The sequence below is a fragment of the Dermacentor variabilis genome, chromosome 6 (genome assembly GCF_050947875.1).
Source record: "Dermacentor variabilis isolate Ectoservices chromosome 6, ASM5094787v1, whole genome shotgun sequence".
Lineage (NCBI taxonomy): Eukaryota > Metazoa > Arthropoda > Arachnida > Ixodida > Ixodidae > Dermacentor > Dermacentor variabilis.
Window position 1 is genome coordinate 983,763 of NC_134573.1, and position 24,157 is coordinate 1,007,919.

A 24,157-nucleotide genomic window follows, 5' to 3' on the forward strand; every position below is an offset into this window, starting at 1 on the left:
CATCTTATCTCTAAAATTATTTAGCTTCAAAATAACAGGACGGTCCTTGCCTGGCGTTTTCTTTCCTAGTCTATGGATTCTTTCGATAAAGTTAATTTTGTGTCCAAGTTTTTCTCCGAATATATTGTCATTTACCTTCTTCAGCAAGATCTCTTCAGATTCGTGCCCTTCCTCTTTTACACCTCGAATTATGAGGTTGTTGCGACGAGATCGGTTTTCTAGATCGTCAAGCTGCCTGGAGATACTATTCATTGTCAAGCCGTGACCTTCCGTAGCAGTTTCTAAGTCGTCAAGCCTTTTGTGTGTTCCGTCAAGACTCTGCAGTTTGTTTTCAATAGCCTGAACCCTGGTTTGTATTTCAAGAATGCGTGACTCAGACGATGTTTGGTTTTGCTGAATTTCCGATATTTTGAACAAAATTTCTTTCTGCGTGCTGATTAGTTCAGTAAACATTTTTACAGTAAGAAGGCCGGGATTGGATTCAATGTCTCCAGACAGCTTGAGTAAAAGAAGTGAAATCGAAAAACAGTCGCACACATAATTGAGAAACCTGCGTGGACACGGCAGCACTGGTATACAAGGGTTATCACTACGGAAGCCATACTTTTCATCACCAACCTGCACAGGTAGAGGTACGTTTGGTGACATTGTCACAGCCGTGCCGCCGCGTCCACTGAAGCAGGAGGTTGCAGGAGCGCCTTTTATGTGCACTGGTCTTGCTGTCCCGTGATGGTGTGGTGACGTCAGCGTGCCCGAAGATAGTGCGCCGTAGTCCTTATCCACGTGTGGGAGGCCGAAAATGTCGAAGCCGGATGAAGATGCTCAGAACGAGCTGTATCCATGGGGCCATTGCGCAGCGTTGATTCCGTCAAGGGGCAGGCAGCATCCTTCAGCAGGGAACGATGCTGATCCGCCAGAAACGAAGAGCAAGCAGCCAGCGAAAACCTGCACAGGTAGAGGTACGTTTGGTGACATTGTCACGGCCGTGCCGCCGTGTCCACTGAAGCAGGAGCTTGCAGGAGCGCCTTTTATGTGCACTGGTCTTGCTGTCCCGTGATGGTGTGGTGACGTCAGCGTGCCCAAAGATAGTGCGCCGTAGTCCTTATCCACGTGTGGGAGGCGGAAAATGTCGAAGCCGGATGAAGATGCGCAGAACGAGCTGTATCCATGGGGCCATTGCGCATTGTCATCCTCCTGCTTGGAGTGTGGCGGCTGCGAGAAGGAAAAACGGAGTTTGGTTTGAAATTTCAGATCTTTCCGTGGCATGTAGCGTTGTAATACTTTGCAGACATGATCGTTATCGTGCAATGTATGCTCTCCGCTTGTCAGCTCAAAATGGTCAGACCTGGTTAGGCTCCCTTTAAGCTACAGCGTAAGCGTCTGCGATCAGATAGACATTGTTTGTACACTTTGCCGCCGTACTTGCAAGACATGCAATTTACCAGTTGCGGATACCTGCTCGTGATCTACAGGAGTACAAATGGAAACCTGCGAAAACGAATATACGTACATATATACGCAGCATGTATATACGTATTATATACACATATGTATATATACGCTGAAACTTTCACTCCCGAACGACTCGGATCACTCTGCCACCAGGTTCTCTGCGACACAGAGTCCATACTGCTACTCGCGTTTAAAATAATAATAATAACGTGCACGATGCGCTCGCATTGGTTACAAAAAGGGGTGCTTCTGAGTAGGCACATATCGGCAGCATGTTTTGGAAATTTCTGCAACCTATTTCATAAATGTTACACGTCTAAAAATCTTTGATTTATCCGCGATAGGTGCGTTTTTCTGATCGCGATGGGTAACTCAATATAGAACGATTTTTAAGCGGTTCTGGCTTTGTAGTTCCAGAATTCTTGCGTGTGCAGGTGGCTGTGAACTCAGCTAGGCCAACTGTGCAGGCGTTATAATGGCCTTTCACAGTTGCGAATTCATGTTCGTGATCTACAGGAGTACAAACGGAAACCCGCTAAAACTAATATAAGTGCAAATGTAGAATAAATAAATGGACGCAAACTACGATTTTTTTTTCTTGATGAAAATCTGTATGTGAACTTTTGAACTGTTGTCGTTACATTATTTTTTTCTTATTGTTTGCTTGATACTGTAAACCTTCTCATAACTTTTTCTCTTCCATTAGTGCTTCAATTTTTTTTTTTGGAGGGGAGTTCTCACTAGAAAGTCGGCGCGAGGCATGTCGGTAGAGTCGATTTGAGTCAGTTTAGTGTATCTCAAATGCCTGAAAATATGCTTGAATTATCCGCGGTATACGGGTTTTGATGATCGCGGCAGATGACGCAACATAGTATTTCTCAATGGTTCTAACATCTGTAGTTTAGAAGAACTTCTTGTTGGGCGAGTTGGTACATATTAGCGAACATTGTTTAACTGCGCTAACAAACGGACCACAGAGACAGCATGGGAAGGACTGCGCTCGTCCTTGTCCCATGCTGTCTCTGTGGTCCATTTGTTAGCGCAGTTAAAGAATATTCTAACATCGTGGTTTCGCAGTCTCCCTTACGTAAAGGCCAAGAATGCGGCTAGATACACAATGTATTTTCGGCAAATTTTAACAGCACTTAAAAGCAGTGTGGAAAGACACGAAAATATGAAAATGAGAAAACATTCACCACTTACCGCGACTTGACTAGTCACGTATGGAGGGAGGTACACCAAACAGTTCACGGTCTCGGCTGCCTGTCTCATGCATTGGAGAAGTCTTTCTGAATGAGACGGAACTGGTACTGATGCGCCGCGTAAGGCTGAGACGTCGAATGTGAGCAACACCTGTGGAATGGCAAACATAGAATAAGCTCCAACTAATTAAGCCAGTTCTAGACAACTCACCATCGATAACAAAGTCATCACCATCTGAAGTTCTGTTTTGCCGCCTCAGAATAGGTCGTATGTGTGGCATACATTCATACCTCTTAACTGGCACTGAACTCTGTGGCATATGTGGTGAAAGGCCGACTGTACTCCACGTCTTGCTGCAATGCCGGGAACCAGAAGCAGAGCAAAGACGACGGCACTTTCCTTTGGCATACAAATAATGTATCCCCTTACATCTGACACTGTTTCTTGGCCCAGAACCTCTGTTTTAAACCAAGGCAGTGCTTAACTTTTTAGTTGCTGATGTACTGCTTGTCATTAGCCTGAGAGATTCATAGCCCTCCCTCTATCTAGAGGGTTTTGCTGCAAGCTTAGTGTTTAGTAGAGCACCTGCCTCCAGACCCTTGTTCTCAAGGCTCTTCGTGAAGTGATAGGACTAGTGGAATGGACACATTTTTCTCAGGTATTTTCATTTTAGAGTATATTTTATGGTCTTTGCTCACATCACTTGTCCTTGACAATATTTTAATACTTGTATATTTTATGTACCTTACAGGGAGTATTTTAGGCCTCTATACAGCTTCAATACATCTGACATTTGTCACAGCATCATTGACTTTCCCACATCATGTCCAGCTATTTTGTTGGTTGCACAGCTCTTGAAAAGAGTAACTTGCTTTTTTTTGCAATTTTTGTAGTTTCATTTTTTTTCAGCACAGTGCGCAACCTTCTGATCAGGTTTTCTTAGCTTCCACAAGTCGAACTTTAATCATTCTTCTTTCATTTAGAACCTTCGTATTTAGTAAGTGCTTTAAACTACCAAATGATGCAATTGCTATAAATTAAAAAAAAAATGAAAGTTTTGACTGAAGTAAGTATGCTTGTACTGCAACCATGAAGTTGAAATACTTAGAACTTTTGTTCCGCACAAGCTAGAATGACAAAACTCGTCTTACGTCACCCCTTTATTAGAGTAGGTTATAATGGTAAACAGTATAACAAAAACTGTGCAGTAAGTTTTTTTAGAGACATGGAAAAACATTTTTGTCAATATGTTTCTGTTAAGAAAGAATGGTAGAACATACAGTAACATAAGCTGTGTATTTAAGACCAGCACATAAAACTACATAAACCTTCAACTGTTGATGGTTGTAGCTCAAATGTTAAAGAAAATAATTCGAAAGCCACGTATCCCCTCATAAGCGACACATCCCCAATCTGATGTCACCTTCCTGTGATCCAAGTTGCATCGACCATTAAGCATTAGACCATAGACAAGCCAAGTTGGTGGGAGAACGGTTAGAGACATTTATTTATTTATTCACTTACTTACTTACTTATTTGTCGTACCCACAGGGCCAGAGGCATTATAGAGGCGAGTGGTACAGTATATAGTACATAGTAACAAGACAAGTAACAATGTGGTACGCCACCATAACATGACCAATTTTGTCACCTGAGCACCTTCAGTCCACTTCCATCACATAATCACAGCAGTTGATCATTGCACCTAAAGTAATTAAAGCGCGGCCATATTTGTCATTTTCTGCTCACATGTAGCTTTATTGTGCTTTTCTTCATTCTCACATTAACTATTTTTTTACTGTGCACCCAACATGTCTGGCGCATTTTCCGATGAGTATCATCGAGTGCTGAACGAGGTGCGCACGCTTTTTCTGAGGTCGGCAATTATCATATTTGGCGATTTCAATTTTCTAAATATCGATTGGTCGACGCTCCCTGTATCGGCCACGGATGCAGCTGCACATACCTTTCTCAGCACTTATCTTGACTTTTCATTAACCCAGCTTATTAGTCAACCAACACGATCCACTGAAACTGCCAATATACCAGACTTAGTTTTAACTAACAATCCTGATATATTTTCCGACATAACTCATGAAGCAGGCATCATTGACCATGATGTTATAACAAGATGCATTAACTTTTGCATGAGCAAAAGAATAATTACCAATAAGAAAATAAGGTGCTACGGGAAAGCCAATTTCAACGCAATTAACAATGAATTAACATTTTCAGATCAAGTTCTCCATGATTTTTATTCACGTTCCATTGAACAGAACTGGGTCCTCTTTAAAGCCACCCTTAGTTCACTCATTGACACCTACATTCATATGTTATCCATTTCCTGCAAAAGCAGTTCTCCTTGGTTTACCGACAAGCTTCGGTGGCTTTATAACAAAAAGAAGAGACTTTACAGGCAGGCAAAGCTGATGGGTCTAGCGAGTGCCCATGATAAACACAAAATGTGTGAAAAGGCTTATAAGGCATTGGTAAAATCTACTCGCCATAACTTTTTTTCTCATGATTTACCATCCATGCTGAAAAATAATACTCGTTGCTTTTGGCATGTGGTGAACCCTGGAATTCGCACTGACATCATTCTTACTGATTCTTATGGTGTTCCTATCCCTGATTCAGATTGCGCTCAACTTCTTAATGATACATTTGTAACCATTTTCACTCATGAAAACGTTAACTCATTGCCAACTTTAAAGACATTAGGGGGAATCACAATGCATGTGGTAGTAATCAGTGAGGCTGGTTACTACTAACCAATCTTAAAATGTTATCTGTGCCGACCGTCTAGGTTTCAATAACAACATTTTAAAAAATACATCGCATAGTATTTGTTCTATGTTAACCGCTCTATTTTCCCAGTCACTATCAACTGGTGGTATTCCTAATGACTGGTGCATTGCTAAAATAATACCCATTTTCAAATCAGGTGATCGTGCTTCTCCCCTTAATTATCGTCCTATCTCCTTAACCAGCACTATTTGTAGATTACTCGAACATATCATACAGTCAAGTCATCAACTTCCTTGAAGACCATAACATTATTTTTAAGCATCAGCACGGTTTTCGCAAGGGCTACTCGTGCGACACCCAACTTGCCGGATTTATTAACGACATACATGCACCAATAGACACTGGGTTCCAAGTTGACACAATATTTTAAGATTTTTCTAAGGCATTTGACCGTGTTCCACACCATAGGTTGTTACTTAAACTTTCAGAGCTTAACATTCACCCTACTATAATTGCATGGATCACCGATTTTCTCTCATCTAGAATTCAGTTTACATCAGTTAACAATTCCAACCATGTTATGCTGTGCGGGGAGCACACGCGCCCATCTTCCCTCGCGCCGTCTCGTCGAGAGCCGGCATAGACAGGGGAGAGGCGCACAATCCCCTCTCCCGATTCTCCCTCGCTCTCGCGACGCGCGCGCCCTTCCTCCCCGACTCACGGGCAGGTAGCTGACGGGCGAGGAGGACATTCCCCTCGCCCAGGTAAAAAGGTACAAAACAGCGCGACCGGGGGAGACCCTCTCTCTCTGAGGCCAGACCCCTAACCTGCCAGACTGCAGTACCTGCCGCAACCCGTGAGTGACCACGTTGCCTGACTATCCCAGGCAACGAGGCCAGCCTATTTATTACTATTACAGAGAGGACGTCCCTCTGCCAGTGTTCTTTATTGCCGGTAGCAATAAACGTTCTTGCAGTTGACGCCGCTGGTTGCCTTATTCGTTCGAACCCGACGTAGCCGCGATTCCCGCGCTACGGGTTGGGGAGTAACACAAAGCGACTGCAGGGGGCTAGATCCGGAGCTCGCCTTCAGCCCTAGCCGCACGCAGAGTGGAACCCCCACAGCTGATGTTATGTCTGGAGTTCCAGAAGGCAGCGTACTTGGACCTTTACTCTTTCTAATTTATATTAATGATTTACCCAGTTGCGTGTCATCCAAAATCAGACTATTTGCAGACGATTGTGTAGTTTATCGATGTGTAACAAGTAACACTGATAGCCACTTACAACAAGCTGACCTGGATGCAATAAGTGCATGGTATTCTAATTGGTTAATGCCATTAAATATTTCCAAAACTAAACTCATGTCTTTCACCAATAGGCCACGAATTCCAACCACCTCCCTTGATAACAACAATGTGGAACTTGCAACTACTTACAAGTACCTTGGCATCAATGTTCAGTCAAACTTATCATGCAATAATCATATTAATTTTACCCTTGCCTCTTCAAACGGTACTCTCGGACTTATTAAACATAACTTAAAAGAAGCCCCAATGCACGTTAAAAAACTAGCATACACAACATTAATCCATCCTAAACTAGAATACGTGTCTGCCATCTGGGATCCCGGACAAACTTATATCATCAGCAACATCGAAGCATTGCAGAACCAGGCTGTGCGCGATTTATATTTCCGATTATTCATGTTGCACCAGCGTCACCTCATTAAAGAATAAAGCCGAGTTGGACAACTTAGCACTTCGCTGTAAAATTTCTCGCCTGGCACTTTTCCATAAGCTTTATCACCATCCATCACTTCATGATGATTTCTTTCAGTCACCACCAGTTATTTTTCCATGCCGTGACCATCCATTCAAAGTCAAACACATTAACTGCCAGTCATCCCATTATGCATATTCGTTCTTACCAAGCACAATAACTGAATGGAACGCCTTACCATCAGTCATTGCCTTGGAACCAGACTTGACTAAGTTTCAACATTTAGTTCGCTCACGACTTGACAGCTAATCTTACTTTTATAAATTTTTGGGACTTTTACACTGTTTTTGATGTTTATTGGTGTTTTTCATTGCAGTTGCCTTATGTTCTCCTAATATATACTAATGTTTTCTCTGTAATAATTGTGACCTAATTATCTTGTATATTACCTATGTTTCACTGTATTATTACTTCTGTTACATTCTCTTGTTTTTAGTATGTATAAACTATGACCAGTGCCTGTGATCGCCCCCCCCCCCTATGTAATACCCTCGTAATGAGGGCCTATGGGGGTATTTTGAATAAATAAATAAATAAACATTGAATCACGCGGAAACACTTATTACAGTCACCTAACATCGTTGCATGTCAATCAAGCTATTCATCTAATAACATTTTCATCTCGTAGCATTAGCATGAGTTAATTATTACGCACACATAATATTTTGAGCGTGACTGATTTTACAAAATATAATCTCACCATTTCTATATTTAGGGCATTCCAGTAACCATCATACTAAGGACATCTTTGGGCCTAACAAAACTGGATACAGTCTAACCCGCTTATAACGATACCGGTTTTAACAATACATCGGTTATAACAATTGTGGTGATGGGTTTTCACAAGGCTCACCCTACGAACGACAGTCAGGAAAGGGCACGATGCTCCTCCACTTCGCAACGCACAAAGGTGCTACGGCAGGGTTCGTCGACACGGCGCAGAGAAGGCTCCAGACTCAGATCAACAACAAATGTGGGTTTATTCACCCAAGATACAGCACAGTGCGACAGCCACGGCGCATACTGGCAAAGGCTCACCGCAAGACCGATCGAGTGCGCGCACCCGCTGCGCTAGGGCTAACAGGTAAGCAGTCGACCAAGCATGAAAACGAGGAGTGGCGTGGGCAAAGGTCCCATGTAGCGAACTCGTTGCGGCCTGTGAGCATCTGCCGCGGCGAGGAAGCGCTCAGTGGAAGAGAGCTCGGGTGGAGAGGGCGCCTGGTGGCCGCCACTCGGGAGGCCAATCAGGGCGCGTCCCGGAGGCTCTTGCTCGCGTTGTTATTTGAGTCGGAGAGAGAGAAGCACGCTTTGTGTGGGAAACTAGCTCCGGTGCGCTAGCCATGTCCGCCATGTAACCATTGCGGCAGCGGTTCTTGGAGACTGAGCAAAGCACAACGTGCGAGCTAGGGGATGAGGCGCGGGAAGGTACCTCAATCCCCACATTCCCCCCTCCTGAGACTGAGGCCAGCCTGCAAAGAAGGCTGCCCGAGGCCAAGTGGTAAGGTTGACTCGGCCAAAGTAGGCTAAGCCAACAGGGCAATGTCCAAGAGGGTGCCGCCGTCATTAGAACCAGGTCAGGGAGAAGGTGCCACAGCAGTCGAAGAGGCGAAGGTGTCGCTTCTCTTGATGCGACGCCAGGGGGGTCCAGCCGCGGTCACAGAAATTTAGTGTAGGTGTTAGCGAAAGCACGTGAGGGAAGCTGACGACCGCGGCTCAATCTTTTACTTTGGCAGCCAGCAACTGTGCATTGCGTGGCCATGGCGCGCCCTATCTTCAAATCGATCTGCGTCGGGGATTGACTTGATGGCAGCTCATACCTTTGTGTGTGCTGCGTTCTCGCCACTCAGTTTGCATTGAAATGAGTGTTTGCAAGTTTATATGGCCGATAGAACTACTATCTTTACTTTATGTAGCTGTCTCCACATTTGCTATCGCAGTTGATGGTTTGCATTTCGGGGAAACTGACTTCTTTAGAGGTGGCCGTGGAAAAGAAAGGTCACTCAAAATTTTACCCTGCATAATGAACGCACCCATGAACTTTGTGCATATATTTTGAGAAAGAAGGCATGTTCGTTATGCGAGTAAATACAGTAGTAAAGATGTGTTGTTGTGAAAACCAATGAGATATTTTTTTGGGTAGTGGACCATACTGTTTACCATGGCAATATTGCATTGCTCGGAAAGTGGTGCTTTCCAGTTTTCTTCCAGAAAACTGTTTTCCCATCTCTATGGCAGGTAGGTTGTGTCGATTATCATCAGCCTGTTAACCCTTTATGGATGAGTGTTGCTAACTGGTAACACACCAAAACATTTTTTCGTGCCGTTTTCTGGTATTAAGTAGGAAGTTTCTGGCTGAATGTCGTGGGGCCAACGCTCAATGACAGGTAGCAAGAGTTGGCTTCGAGCAAGAATACGGGAGGAGGAAGAAGGCATTTGCCACTTTCTTTTGAAAGTGCGCTCAGGCGATGCAACATCTCCAGCTGCAGTGGTGTCACACTTGTGATGTAAAGCAAATGAAATGTGCACCTATGGTTCACATATGAAGAGAGTTGTCTCTACAAATAGCAAACGAAGCTATTGGTGCCATGGGGTGAAGCCTACTTTGTTTTGCGCCTGATGTGTGTCCCCTAATGCTGGAAAACTGCCTGCAAAGTATTTTCACCTTTCGTTGGTTATGTTACGATATTGGCTTTTGTGAGGGCCGCACCTCCAACTTGGCAGGCAGAAATTTGTAAAAAAAAAGTATTCCATCAGAGAAGCAATTGTGTTCGGTGCCTCGGATGCCGTGCGCACGTGTGCATTGGCGAATTTTGCTCGCTACGCACTCCATGTGTGCCTGCTATAGATGGCGAGGGCTGCATGTTGACCTCTGGTGCAATGATATGTCTGCGGATCTGGGATGTGCACACCATTTCAGCCAAAAGGTTTGGTCCTGTTAAGGGCTGCTCCTTATTCAAATCGTGGAAAAAAAGTTCGGCCTTACATGAGTCTATACAGTATGCTCAATGTGTTTTGCACATTTCTATAGAATATTCATTTTTTTAGCGAGGGGATTTATGTGTCTTGCCCTTCTTGATCGATTTCAATGATACTTGCCAAGTATGTATTTCAATGTACTAATTTTAAATACAGTGGAAGCTCGTTCATATGTCTTGGAAAACATGTGAGAAAAATGTACTAACCAGAAAAAACATACTATCCGAAGTCCTAAACAATTTGCACACTCAACTTTAGTTAATGTCTGCGTAATGCGAAGCGTTGCATAAATTGCTGCAGCCTGACATGTGCACTGAGCTGAGAAATCCCAATAAGCGCATTGTCCTTTTTATGGCTTCGGCAAGCTTATGTGTCTGCTCCTTGAATTTGGCCTTGCGGGAAGTTTCCATGTGTCCACTCGGAACGAATCGTTGTGACATGAGAGGCCGACGCATGTAAAACTGGTGGGGCCCAAGCGACGGGAAACCTAAACGAAATTGTGCTGGTGAACAATGCCGGAATACAGTGCCGCCAGAACGAAACATGAGTCGCTTATTAAAAGAGTGCTGTATGTTTCCAATGGAACTACGTGCCATGTGCTGTGAAATAAATAGGTGAAGATCTTTATTGCAATAGAGTTGGCAGTAATAGCTGTGGATGCGATGTGTGGTGATCCGAGAGGATATTTGCTGTTAGCGAAACAAAAAACTGAACACTGGTTGTTAGACAGCACTGCGTGTTGTCTTTACTTCCTCTTGTCTGAAGCACTGTTTGTTTACATGTATAAGCTTGCATGGTACAAAATATGCTTACATTGATTACCATACTTACACAATTGTAAGTTGACTCGAATGTACGTCAACTCCCCCCCCCCCCCCCCCCCATATCGAGTGTGTCAGGGGAAAACAAAAAAGGGCACACTCGCAGGCACATTCTATAATGAAAATTTCTTAGTAGCTGGCATCGTCACTGGACTACTTGTCTTCACTTGTGCCATCGTCCTCACTAGTGCTGCCATCATCTTTGCTGCTACGGTTCCACAGCATGTCATCGTCCAGCAAAAGTCTGTATTTGCATACATACATAAGTCCACGCCGAAATCACCCAACCACACACAGCCATCAGGGAGGCTCTTTTGACATGCACAGTTGGCGTAAGTTCGCAGTGTTCTGCCGTCAGCCACTCATACTCACGGCGGAGCAGTTCCTTAAAAGGCGAAGATCCAGGCTTGTCTCATGACCATGTTGTACGTCACTAGCAGGGACCCATCACGCATTTCAGCGACGTAAGCCGCAAGCTTGGCCTCCAGCTCCGGAAAGCGTCCCGACTTCAGGCCGTGGAAACCCCTTCGTTTGCTGTCACAGGTGAAAATTTTGCTTCGCTGCAGTCACCACTCTCGTACCACCCATTAAGAAACATCAAACTTCTGGCCCGCTGCGCAGTTATTTGTTTCTTCAGCGTAAAAGATACCAGCCCTCTTGAACGCTGCTGTGAACGAGTGCCGAATGTTCTGTGGACTCGTAGCACTCATTACAACTGAGGAACCACGGAACTAGCACGTGGCCGGCAGTCAAATCGAACACATGAAACTAACGAGATACATGAAAAGAGAAACACATAAGCGGTGTCTGCTCTTCCATGAACTATGGGTTCCGCCCATAGCTCATGGAAGGAACAGCGGCACTTCCATGAACTGTCGAAACTTTCTCCCATGAGTGCTGGGTGCGCTGTAAATCTAAAAAAATGTTTAAAAACCCTTCCAAAAAGTGGACAAACATGAGGGATGGCAGAAAGCTATGGGTAGGTCCGTGACTGCGTGTGTGACTACGTTTAGCTCTCTTGATATCTCGTTGGTCTCGCTTTCTTGCTGTGCCATGTTTTGGTTTCGATTGTAAGTCGACCCCCCCTCCCCACTTCAGATTTTCACATTTTAAAAAATTGGTCAACTTACAATTGTGTAAGTACAGTAACCTCTATACCTAGTGCTTGTCATTGGACAGTGTGCGACATTACATGCCTTTTCACTGCATCGCAGTGTATGCTTTTGCTCCTGTACGCGTATATTTTCTGGGTGGATACAAATATGATTTCATTAGTGGCTTGTCTCTGGTCTTATTGCCGAGCATGATACTGCAGGGAGACAGGCACGGCAAGCCAAGTGGTTCTGCAGCTGTCCAGCCTGGTGGAAGTCGGTCGTCGACTTGGGGTCAGGAGGTGTCGATTGCTGTGCACCCTAGGTGAGCCCCTGGTGCGGACCTTGCTACTCCTCGGCACCTGGAATTCTCCACAAATCAAGGTAAGGCTGGTGGCACCTTTCAGTGTGGTACTTGTCTGGTTGTGCCCACTAAAGTGCTCAATGACGACGCCAAAGCGCGCTCTTAAGTCCAGACTGCACGTACGCTTGCAAACGTGCGCAAGCTTGTGTCCACATGCCCACGCATGCACAGGTGGTGTGGCACGGCTCATACACGTCAAAACGCGCGCAATCTCGGTGAACAGCTCCTCTGTTGTCGCGCTCTTGGTCTGCTGCACGTCGGTGTGTCTGGCTACGCAGCTACGGTGCGGTACATTCAACTATCAATGAAGCAGATTTATGCAGTCGAACCCACTTATCACAATATTCAAGTGCCATGAAAATTCAATTATTATAACCAATAATTTAACTGGGTTGCATGAAACAATCAAAATAGGGGGATGGCAGAGCTGATGTGAGAAAACTATAATGGCGGGGAGGCCAGAGCCCCTCCCCACCACCTTCCTCAATACGACTGCTGATTCTGTTCACTCGTTTAACTGCTTCCTGGGTGCTCCAATAGCATGTAAGAAGCCGCGGCTGTTGGTGTTAAAGAATGGCGCTGCTATAACAACTGCAAAGAGGCGACACGGGCGGCAAGCGATATGCGAGCTCTGCCAACGCATCGCTTCAGTGGCCGCAAAAAGGGCCTTTTGAAAAATGCGAGAAAGTTGCCGCAGCAGCCTGCCAGCTTGAGAAGCCCAGAAGAAACGCTGAGGCGAGATCGCCACAGGCATCTCGCCACGTACGTCTCACTGGCTTGCATGAGAAAACCTTATGTCCGCCAGTGTTGCATGCTTTACGTAAAGCTTGCTGACATCCTCTTGCAAGGCATCCAGGTGCTCCACATAATGCAAGCAGAAAGTTCCCCGCGAAAACGAAGCCCCGGAGGGACTGAATCATCTGCCGAACCTGCTGTGAGGACATCGGTGAGGCACCCTGCCCTACCGCTTCATCGCTACCGTCGTTGCCATCACTGTCACCGTCGCTATCTGATGCAAGCACGTTCGCAATGATCTCTCGGTGGTTAGAAGCACTTAGTTTCCAAATCTACAGCCGTGCACCTTTCACCGGCAATGTCGTGCATTACCGATGATCAGCGAGCAGATTAGCCATCTTCCATTTCGGCAGTAAGTCAAACGAGGCTGAGAAACCACGTGGCCAGGAACGATTTCGACACAGTCAACAAAGATGAACACGAGCGATTAAGCTGTTCGCAGAACTGCACTAAATGAGGAGCCAGCGAGCAATCTAGGAGCAGCCCAGTTGGTACAGTTCATTCGTGTTTCAGAGGGTAGCGCGGCATAGAGCTAGGGTGCAGCCAATTTGTGTTCGGAGGGGTGGAAGGGCAATGGGAGAGATGCACGGGGAGAATGCTGGAAAATGAGCATGCAGCGGCTGTTCGGGCAGCGGGCCACCATGCAGTGGCTTGAATTTCTAGTTTTCTTTTTCTTTTCAAGGATTTCGCATTTCACTACCTTTTGGCACGGACACCCAGCAGCCAAACTTCATCGTTATAACCAATAATGTGGCATTGGAATATTGTAGTAAGCAGGTTATTTCACCATGGAAAACATACACAAAGTTGATAGTGCAGCAGCTTCTCATTGTTATAACCAATGTATTGTTAAAACCGGTATTGTTAAATGTGGGTTCGACTGTGCTTCTTCTTCTTTCCTTTTTGTGCTGATTAAACAGCAATAAAATTATAACAATTGCGTTTATAGATATCGAAGCGTTTTGAAACACGGTGAATAACAAAGTACGAATTGCCTTTGAGTGAGTTCAGTGAGCATGCACTGTCACGTGTGTTGCGGAAAAGGGGATCCTGGGGGTTGAGCCAATGCCGAGTGGTTGGACCTTTAGGGCCTCTCAGCGGCGGCAACACACCCCTTTGGCCTCAGCTTCACGTAGATGGCACCCCCGGACTGACCCACCTGGGGGAAATCGGTAGTTGCCTTTTCCTATCTCTCTCTCCCTTGAACCTTCGTCTTTCTCTCACTTTCCAACTTTCCTGTCTTCTTCTCACTTCTGAATTTCTGATCCTCCAGGCAGCTAGGCTTAACCTTGTGTGAAATAACCAAGCTTGGTTATATCATATTTGCTCATAGTGGTCGTGTACAGCTGGCATTGGCAGACCTTGTTTATTTATAAGGCCTGCCACGTCCCCTTGTTGGGCTCCGCAGGGGACAGCTGTCACCACTGCCGAAATTATTCCAATTTGTATGGCTTCTTCTTTCCTCAGGCTCCCTGATCGTCCTCTCACAAAAAGAGGGTGCACTGATGAATGTTTTGACTTCTTTAATAAGTCCATTGAAATTTTTCCACGTTTCCACGTGATTCACAGCGAAACCTTCGACAAGACTCTAACAACTGTATCACCTTTTGTTGTCGCAAAATGCCTGACTGAGACCCTAGGTGTAGGATACAGTCACAAAAATGGCCAGTGGTGACATTCTCCTTGAAGTCCGTGATAAAGCTCATTATAAAAATCTGCCAAAACTCATCTCGTTTGGTGGCACCCAAATCAAATCTCTGTGAGTCCTCATCGTTCAATGAATAGTACACGAGGGGTAGCATCAGATAAGGACCTGTTAGAACTGATTGAGACAGAGCTCCTAGAAGGCTGGAAAGAGCAACATGTTATGAATGGACAGCGAATTAAGATCCGACGCGACGACAAGGAAATTCCGACAAAACACCTCATACTTACCTTTTGTACGAGCACACTCCCTGATCGCATCGAAACTGGCTACACAAAAAACGTAAGACCGTACATTCCAAACTCTCGACGCTGTTTTAAAGGGACCCTGAAACGCTTTTGACGATTTTCTACAAACGTACTGAGTCGTTAGAGTAGGTCCTTCTGATCATTAATTGACACATCTAAGTGCCCTGCGTAAAGCGTGTAATTGATTATAAGGTTTTAAATATGCACATCGCTGCCGATCGCAGCACAGTGCTCGGCGGAATTTTAAGCCGCCCCTACCCATATGACCGAAATCACCCATACGACGTCAGTGGGGCGAGCTATTTGATTGGCTGACAAGGGCGCGTGATCGATAATTTTTCCAACTTTATGGTAAACAAATGATCTTCATAATAGTTGGAATGTTAGCTAATTTGTTTTTATGAAAAGAAAGTAACATAAAGAGAATGCACAAGAATAATTTTTCAGTACACTTGAGCACTTCCGGCACACAGCAAGTGTCGTCTGCTTGTGTTACAACGTACTCCATTTTGACGAGAGCTCCGCGGCCAGAATCGGTCTCAGTCTTTTCGCGAGCACTATGATTCGACTTTGTTGCCTTGTGGACTGCAAACGTAGCGAGTGGCAATGTGTCAAGCTGCGACATCGTATCCCTCTGCAAGGCAGCGTACGAGCGAACTGGCTGCTGGGCATCGGACTGCCGCTATCCAATCGACTCCAGGATTTGCGCGTTTGTGGCCGTCACTTTACACCGGAAAATTACTAACGCAATAGCGTTTCGCGAGTCCGGTATTAGGGCAAACGCAAGCGCAAGGGGACAGAGTTTGGCCGCTTGACTGTGCCGTAACGGGATGACCCATGAGATGAGCAGAAGGGCAAATGTGAATGGTCTGCACGGTGCAGCCACCTGGTGGCACAGAGCTCAACCATATACAGTAGCAGCAACGAAGTGTATTCTTCTTTGTTGCTGGTGTGTATTTTTCGCAGGAGTGTAATCATCAACACTTTGTTTTTATAAATGTTTAAAATGTTTTACACTTGGTTAGAGCAATATTAGCGCTGTGTTTGGCTGGTTAAGCGCTGCGCCAACAAGTGTATGGACCGTGCAGACCGATCAGGCCGCTCACGTACGTCTACGCTAAGGTTTCTTCATCAGCTTGAGTTTATGCCTCCAGTCATTTGCAGAAATGACCAGCTTGCCTGTGGTTACCGCTAGTCTGTGGTTAACGGAATACCAGACATGTTAGGCGCTACGACAGAATGCTCGCAACGCACGCTGCTTTGATAACTCTCGCTTGGGGTCGACGGCCAAGCGGCTAGCGGAGAGGTCTCGCTCGGGCGGGGGCGGGCTCCAAAACAACCGGAAGTGGACGATGTGACGTCGCATCGTGACGCTGAACCAGTGAAGGCGGAGCTTAGCCCCGCTCGCTCGGCGAACGAGTTGAGGAGGAAAAGCATGGCTAGGGAGGAGAGTAACTTTTAATCGCTTGTAGCTCCATTAATACATAACGCTTCACTTAAATTGTGGCGCGAATGTTCTACTTAAGCTGAACCCTACGCGTCTACAAAATTTGTCCGAACCGTTTCAGGGGCCCTTTAAGTGCCAAAGATTTGGTCACGACTTTCAGAGCTGCAGGGGCGTACCACCTGTGCAAAGTGCACATCGCATGAGCACCCTGCTGATAACTGCAATGATCCACCCCACTGTGCAAATTGTGACAATGAACTCCCGGCATATTTTTGCTCCTGTCCCTTATGGAAGAAAGAAAGAGATATTATTACGCTCAAAGTAAAAGAAAATATTTCCTTCAAAGAAGCTCGAAAACGCCTCTCATTTGCGTTGCCTTCTTTCTCCGACGTGGCACGGCAGGGGGCAATGCCACAACAGTTCTTGGCGGCCATTAGGACCACGTAAAGTGGACCTACGGTAGCACCACTTGCCCCCACTGCGGGATCAGCTAGTGCTGTTCCACCAGCCAGCAAGAAGAGCCAGCAGTCGACCGAACCTGCAGGCTCTACGACTTCTAAGGCCTCTGTTCGCACAGAGAAGCCCTAAACATCCGCGAACATACACTGCGAGCGGGCATCCAGCGCCTCTGGGGAGGCGATGGATACATTAAGTGTATCGGCATCTCAGACACCGAAGGATCAGTGCAGCTCTCAGGAGCTCGCCAAAAAAGGCAAATCCCCCATCACAGGGCCCGGCAAGCCTCCTGTGGGCTAACATAGCTTTCCTCTCTTGAACACATATCACAATACACTTTCACTATGGATGCAAAAATATTATATTGGAATGTCAGGGGTCTTCTTCACAATCTAGATGATGTTAAAGAACTTCTACATAAACATAATCCAAAGCTGCTGTGTGTGTTCTGTGTGTTGCTGTGGGCTGTGTGTGTTCTGAAAAGCACACAAACAAACTTTCTTTGCAACTACGCCATCTTCAGAAAAGACCGTGACGAGGCTAACGCGTCGTGCGGTGGCATAGCAATCGTTGCAGACAAGTCTGCAGCTTGTCATCATGTAGCCTTACAGACACCCCTCGAAGCAGTATCAGTGCGGGGAGTTCTTTTTAATAAATTTGTTACTGTTTGCTCCATTTACATACCCCCAAACTATCACCTCCAGAAAACAGATTTCTACAACGTCATAAATCAGCTTCCAGAACCCTACATACTCGTGGGTGATTTTAACGTCCACAACACCCTGTGGGGAGATTCCCGTTGTGATGCGAGAGGTCGGCTGATAGAACATTTTCTTTTGACATCTGGTGCATGCCTATTTAATAAGAAGGAGCCAACGTATTACAGTGTACGGCACAACTCATACTCATTGATAGACTTAGCAATTGGTACTGCTTCTCTTCTGTCTGACCTGAAATTGAATGTCATCAAGAATCCTTGTGGAAGTGACCACTTCCCAGTCACTCCAAATTTAACAGCACAATATGATTCTCCACCGCATGTCCCTCACTGGAAATTAGCTTCAGTCGATTGGAAAAGTTTTAAAGAATCAGGGTTCGCACAGACCCTTGAAACCCTTGAATATCCTTGATATTGACAGTATAAGTTCAAGGGCCCTTGAAACTACTTGAATACCCGTGACCTCCTTGTAATCCTTGAAAATCCCTTGGGATTTGTTCCGATAAAAAAAATTAACGACGTGCCTTTGCAAGTCACGCTGATTTTAAAAGGCCCTTTCGCTTACGAATGCCCAGGAAAACAAGCTGTGTTGACTAAAGGGCAACATCAAGAAGTTTCGGTTTTAAATCCCGCAGCCCCTACGTCGTCTGGCAACTAATATGCATCGGAAACCGAATCCAATCCAATGCGAAGCATATCGCTCGGTCCGTTACAGTGCCTAGAATATACTCTAGTGCACCGTCCACCGAGCATCTGCAACGCGCGACGTTGGCACGGGCAGTGATGCCTGCCACCGCGGGCCACCAGACGGCGATGCCTGTCGTCACCATGCTAAACCGTGGGGAGTTCGAATGGCGTTCGTTTGCGATGCGTTCATTGCAATGCGTAGTTCAGTTTGTGCCTTGCTGCCGCTTTCGTTGCAGTCTTTTCTTCTTGTGAGTGGGTGTTTGGGTCTATGTGTGCGCTCGTCTCTCAAAAGAAACATTAAACAGGTCGTGAAACTGCGATTTCCCAGACAGACGTGGAAAGAAACGGCTCCTCTCATTACCCAGTGCGTCCGCAGACCCCGAATGTATCGCGGATTGAGACAAGAACATTACAGAGGCAGATCGCCTGGCAAATGGGGAGGCACGCGTCGTGTCTCGCCTGAAGTCCACCCATGCCTCAGCATGGTCCGGCTCAGTCTCGTAGTACAGCGCACCAAGCAGGCGGCGGCAGGCGTCACTCTCGGTGCTACCGCGACACCCGCGCTCGGCGCACTATTGAGTGCTCTTTTAGGCACTATAGTTGGACCGTCTGTCGGCCTCATGCGCGCCATTTCAGTGAAGTTCGCGTTTGCATTGTGTGTTTGCTTTGACAAGATGCCAGGCGGGAAGTGAAAGTTTCAGTCTGCGTGGCTGCAACATACGGACTATCGTCACTGGGTGAGACCGGAACCAAGCGATCCTTATCGAGCAAAGTGCGCAATATGTCAGAAGACGGTCGACATTGCAACGATGGGGGAATGTGCCTTGAAGAGCCACCAGAAAGGCGCGAAGCACCGATCCAAGACTGCAGCAGGTGAGGGCTGCTCATCCGTCCCAACTTTCGTGCAAGCGGGAAATCTGATGTCCGCGGCTCCTTGAAAGCGTGAAACCACAACTTCCTCTCGGGCTGCGATACTTGACGAAGACTGCAGAAAGCATGATTTCGTGATCGAAGCCGAGATTTTGTGGACGATGAAAGTTGTGTCGTCACACTACTCCTACAGCTCCTGTGGATCCATTTCCCAGCTATTCCAAAAGATGTTTCCGGATCGCAAGGTCGCGAGAAGCTTCACTTGCTCTGAGAAGAAACGCGTGCCACGGTCTACGCCCATTTTTCACTTCGCAGGTACAACAAATGATGGAGAAGTCTGACAATTTTGTTGTGCTTTTTGAGGAAACCTTGAATGAATACCTGCAATGAAAACAACTTGATGGTCATGTCAGATTGTGGAACAACTGTGAGGTGACAACCAGATACCTGACTTCGACATTCATGGGCCACAGCACAGCGGATGACCTTATGCAGAAGTTGACGGAAACACTCGCGTCTTTTCCCCTGAGTAGGATTGTGCAGCTCTCTATGGACGGCCCGAATGTCAACTGGAGTCTTTTCAACAAGTTGCAGCAGCACATGAAGAATGACTTTCAAGTTCAGTGCTTGGATATTGGTTCATGTGGCTTGCACACAGTACATAATGCTTACAAAGCAGGAATGCATGCGACGAGCTGGCCAGTTGACACCTTTCTGTTGAGCTTATTCTCACTCCTCCATGATGCACCGGCCTGCCGTGAAGATTTTGTTGAAGAAACAAGGAGCAAGCTTTTTCCACTTCCTTTCGTACCCCACCGTTGGGTCGAGAACGTGCCAGTACTGGAGAGAGCCCTGGCTATGTGGGAGCATTTGAGGCACTACACCGAAGCAGTGAGCGACCATAGGCTACCCTTGCCGAAATGCAGAGCGTATGAGAACGTCAGTGATTTTTTAAAGGACCAGCTTGCACTTGCGAAACTGAACTTTTCCCTAAATATTGCAATCGTTGTGCAGCATTTCTTGACTGTTTTTCAGAGTGATTCTCCAAAGACATCTTTTTTAGCGAAAGAGCTCGAAACTGTCTTGAGGAGCCTCCTTGCAAGGTTCATGAAGCGCTCGGTGTTTACAGAAGCCACGAGCATCACAAAACTGCTGCGAATTGATGTTCATGATACTGCCAATTACATGTCACTTGAGAAGGTGGACGTTGGACGAGTGGCTGAGAAGATCTTAAAGAGCGGAAAAGCGGGTACCAAGTGTGTTTTTGAATTTAGGGGTGAGTGTCGGAAGTTCATTGTAAACATGATCCTGAAAATCATGGAGAGAAGTCCTATTAGGTACCCTCTGGTTCGAGGGTTGTCATGTTTCGACCCCAGAGAGATGTCAAAGACAGAAATGTGCCTTGGGAAGCTGAAAGTTGTTCTTAACTGTTTAATTGACAGCAAGCTTCTTTCTGAGCACAAGAGCGATATTGTGTGTGCACAGTACATTCAGTTCTGCCAAGAAAAACGGCATGAACTGCAGAACTATGAAAGAGACCAGGAACGCCTTGACGTTCTCTTCGTGCGCCTTTTGAAGCATGACCCGGCGTTCTCGATGTTGTGGGAAGTACTGAAGGTCCTTCTCTTGCTTAGCCATGGGCAGGCGTCAGTAGAAAGAGGTTTCAGTGTAAACAAGCAGATCGCGGTCGAAAATATGGCAGAGCTCTCGTATATCTCACAACGAGTCATCTGCGAGGCCGTGAAAACGCACGGTGGGCTGCTTAACGTTCCGCTGTCAAAAGAACTGAAGTCATCAGTGCGCCAAGCCAGGCATAGGTATGCGTTATACATGGACGAACAGAAAAAGCAAGCTGTAGCACAGCAGGTAACCTTGAAGAGAAAAGAACTCGAGCTAGAGCTGCAGAGCATGCAAGAGAAGGAGACAAAGCTCCAAAAAACTCTTAAGTGCTTGCAGGAGTCAGCGGATCGCTTTTCGGAAGACGCCGAAGCAAAAAATGACCTGATGTATCTTGTCAAAGCCAACAGTTTTCGTCGAACAGCCAAAGAAAAAGAAGCGGAGATAACAGCTCTTGAAAGAGAAATTAATGCGAAAATCTGGCTCCTTTCCCAAGTCATGTGAGCAAATAAAATTATGCTAACACTCCTTGAATTCTGCCTTTTTGCATCCTTGAAATCCTTGAAATGTCCTTGAATTGTCAGCGAAATATTCTGTACGAACCCTGAAGAATGTACTTATTTACCTTGAGACTTTTTAGGATATTATAATATAGATGATGCCGTATCATATTTTACTGATTTTATTATCGACGCAGTGGAAAAGTGCGTACCACAAACAAATGGTCTTTCATACAAAAGACATGTCCCGTGGTGGAACGAAGATTGCAAAGAAGTGCTAAGGAGGCAGAATAGGGCATTGGACATGCTTCATCGATCACCAAATGCGGAGATTCTAATTGAATTCAAGCATATGAAATCACAAGGGAGGCACACACAACGACAGGCAAAAAGAGAAAGCTGGGTAAGAGTTCTATCAGCTATCACTTCTTACACACAAGAGAAAAAAGTATGGGATGGTGTAAGAAGGCTAAAGGGACAGCAAATTCATCATTACCCTTGGTAAATGATAAAGGATATAGCCTGGAAGAACCGGCCGATGCTCTCGGAGAGCATTTCGAATGAGTGTCCAGCGCCACCCATTATTCGAAGTCATTCCTAAAACACAAACAAATAGCAGAAAGTAAGGCACTTGATTGTAAATGTTCACAGAACGAGACATATAATTGTCCTTTCAGTATTTCCGAGCTGAGAGCTGCCTTGATCACATGCAAGAGCTCTGCACCAGGACCTGATATAATTATGTATGACATAGTAGTTCTGCAGAAACCCGCAAGGTGGAGAGAAGTAATGAATAAAGGGAAAATAAGACATCCACCCGTTCATAGCGATTGCTACAAAGGAAACCCATACGGTTTCCTCGAAAGAAAAGCTTCATAGTTGAAGAAAAATTCGGCCTGGTCCGGGACTCGAACCCGGGACCACCGCCTTTCCGGGGCAGCCGCTCTACCATCTGAGCTAACCAGGCGGCTAGCAGATGGCAGGGCGAAGTCGAATTTGTCGACAACACGAAGCAAAGGCAAGAGTTTGACGTAGTTCTGCGGAAACCCACAAGGTTTTGCCCTGCCTTCTGCTAGCCGCCTAGTTAGCTCAGATGGTAGAGCGGCTGCCCCGGAAAGGCGGTGGTCCCGGGTTCGAGTCCCGAACCAGGACGAATTTTTCTACAACTATGAAGCTTTTCTTTCGAGGAACCCGTATGGGTTTCCTTTGTAGCAATTGCTACGAACGGGTGGATGTCTTATTTTCCCTTTATTCATTACTTCTCTCCACCTTGCGGGTTTCCTCAGAACTACTACGTCAAACTCTTGCCTTTGCTTCGTGTTGTCGACAAATTCGACTTCGCCCTGCCATCTGCTAGCCGCCTGGTTAGCTCAGATGGTAGAGCGGCTGCCGCGGAAAGGCGGTGGTCCCGGGTTCGAGTCCCGGACCAGGACGAATTTTTCTTCAACTGTGAAGCTTTTCTTTCGAGGAACCCGTATGGGTTTCCTTTGTAGCAATCGCTGCGAACGGGTGGATGTCTTATTTTCCCTTTATTCATAATGTATGACATGATTAAGAACGTACACACTGATACACAACTGACTTGCACTTTTCAACACTATTTGGGTGCCGGATAGCTTCTAATTGCATGGAGAAAAGGGATTGTGATCCCCATTTTGAAGCAAGGTAAAGATCCTTCGTCGGTGGCAAGTTACCGCCTGATAGCCCTCACAAGTTTCCTTTGTAAGCTGTTTGAGAAAATGATTAATCGGCGACTCATGCTTTTCCTGGAAATAAACAACATGATTGATCCCTATCAGTCTGGCTTCTGAGAAGGGCGGTCCATAACCGATTACCTCGTACGCATTTAAGGAAATATTCGTGACGCCTTTCTACATAAACAATTCTTCCTATCCATATTCCTCGATATGGAGAAGCATTTGACACAATGTGGCGTTACGGAATCTTGAGAGACTTTTCAGGAATGGGAATCCATGGCAATATGCTAAACCTAATAAAAAGTTATTTGTCCAATCATACCTTCCGCATTAATATCGGCAATGTGTTGTCACGTCCATTTATACAGGAAACTGGTGTACCTCAAGGAGGCATGCTCAGCCGTACACTCTTCACAGTTAAGATGACCACACGTCAGGCTTTCATGCATTTTTCCTATCCATATTCCTCGATATGGAGAAGGCGTATGGCACAATGTGGTGCTACGGAATCTCGGGAGACTTCTCGGGAATGGGAATCCATGGCAATATGCTAACCCTAATAGAAAGCCATTTGTCCAATCGTACCTTCCACATTAATATCGATAATGTGTTGTCACGTCCATTTATACAGGAAACTGGTGTACCTCAAGGAGGCGTGCTCAGCTGCACACTATTCATAGTCAAGATGACCACACTTCATGCTTCATTACCATCGGCGATTTTTTATTCTGTTTATTTGGATGACACTCAAATAGGCTTCAAATCCTGTAACATCGCAGTGTGCAAGAGACAAGTACAGCAGGTCTTGAACAAAGTGTCCAAGTGGGCAGATGAAAACGGATTTAAAGTCAACTCCCAGAAAAGTTCTTGTGTTCGTTTTACAAGAAAGAGAGGCCTGGTTCCAGACCCATGCGTGGAACTATTAGGACAGCAAATACCTGTCAAGAAAGAGCACAAATTTCTAGTTCTAATACTTGACTC

The 24,157-nt window shown here is 45.8% G+C and overlaps 1 protein-coding gene, 1 non-coding gene and 1 pseudogene across 2 annotated transcripts in view; 2 read left to right on the plus strand and 1 right to left on the minus strand.

The window, feature by feature from the left end:
* LOC142584535 (uncharacterized) overlaps positions 1-24,157 on the plus strand; it is a 714,262-nt gene that overhangs the window by 180,317 nt on the left and 509,788 nt on the right. The window contains exon 7 of the mRNA XM_075694643.1: positions 12,297-12,456. Within this exon, the coding sequence (XP_075550758.1) occupies positions 12,297-12,456 (160 nt within the window). The remainder of the gene's footprint in view (positions 1-12,296; positions 12,457-24,157) is intronic.
* On the plus strand, positions 19,113-21,483 carry LOC142584482 (uncharacterized; annotated as a pseudogene).
* On the minus strand, positions 22,373-22,446 carry TRNAS-GGA (transfer RNA serine (anticodon GGA)). The gene has a single exon. It is a non-coding gene; the product is annotated as a tRNA-Ser (tRNA).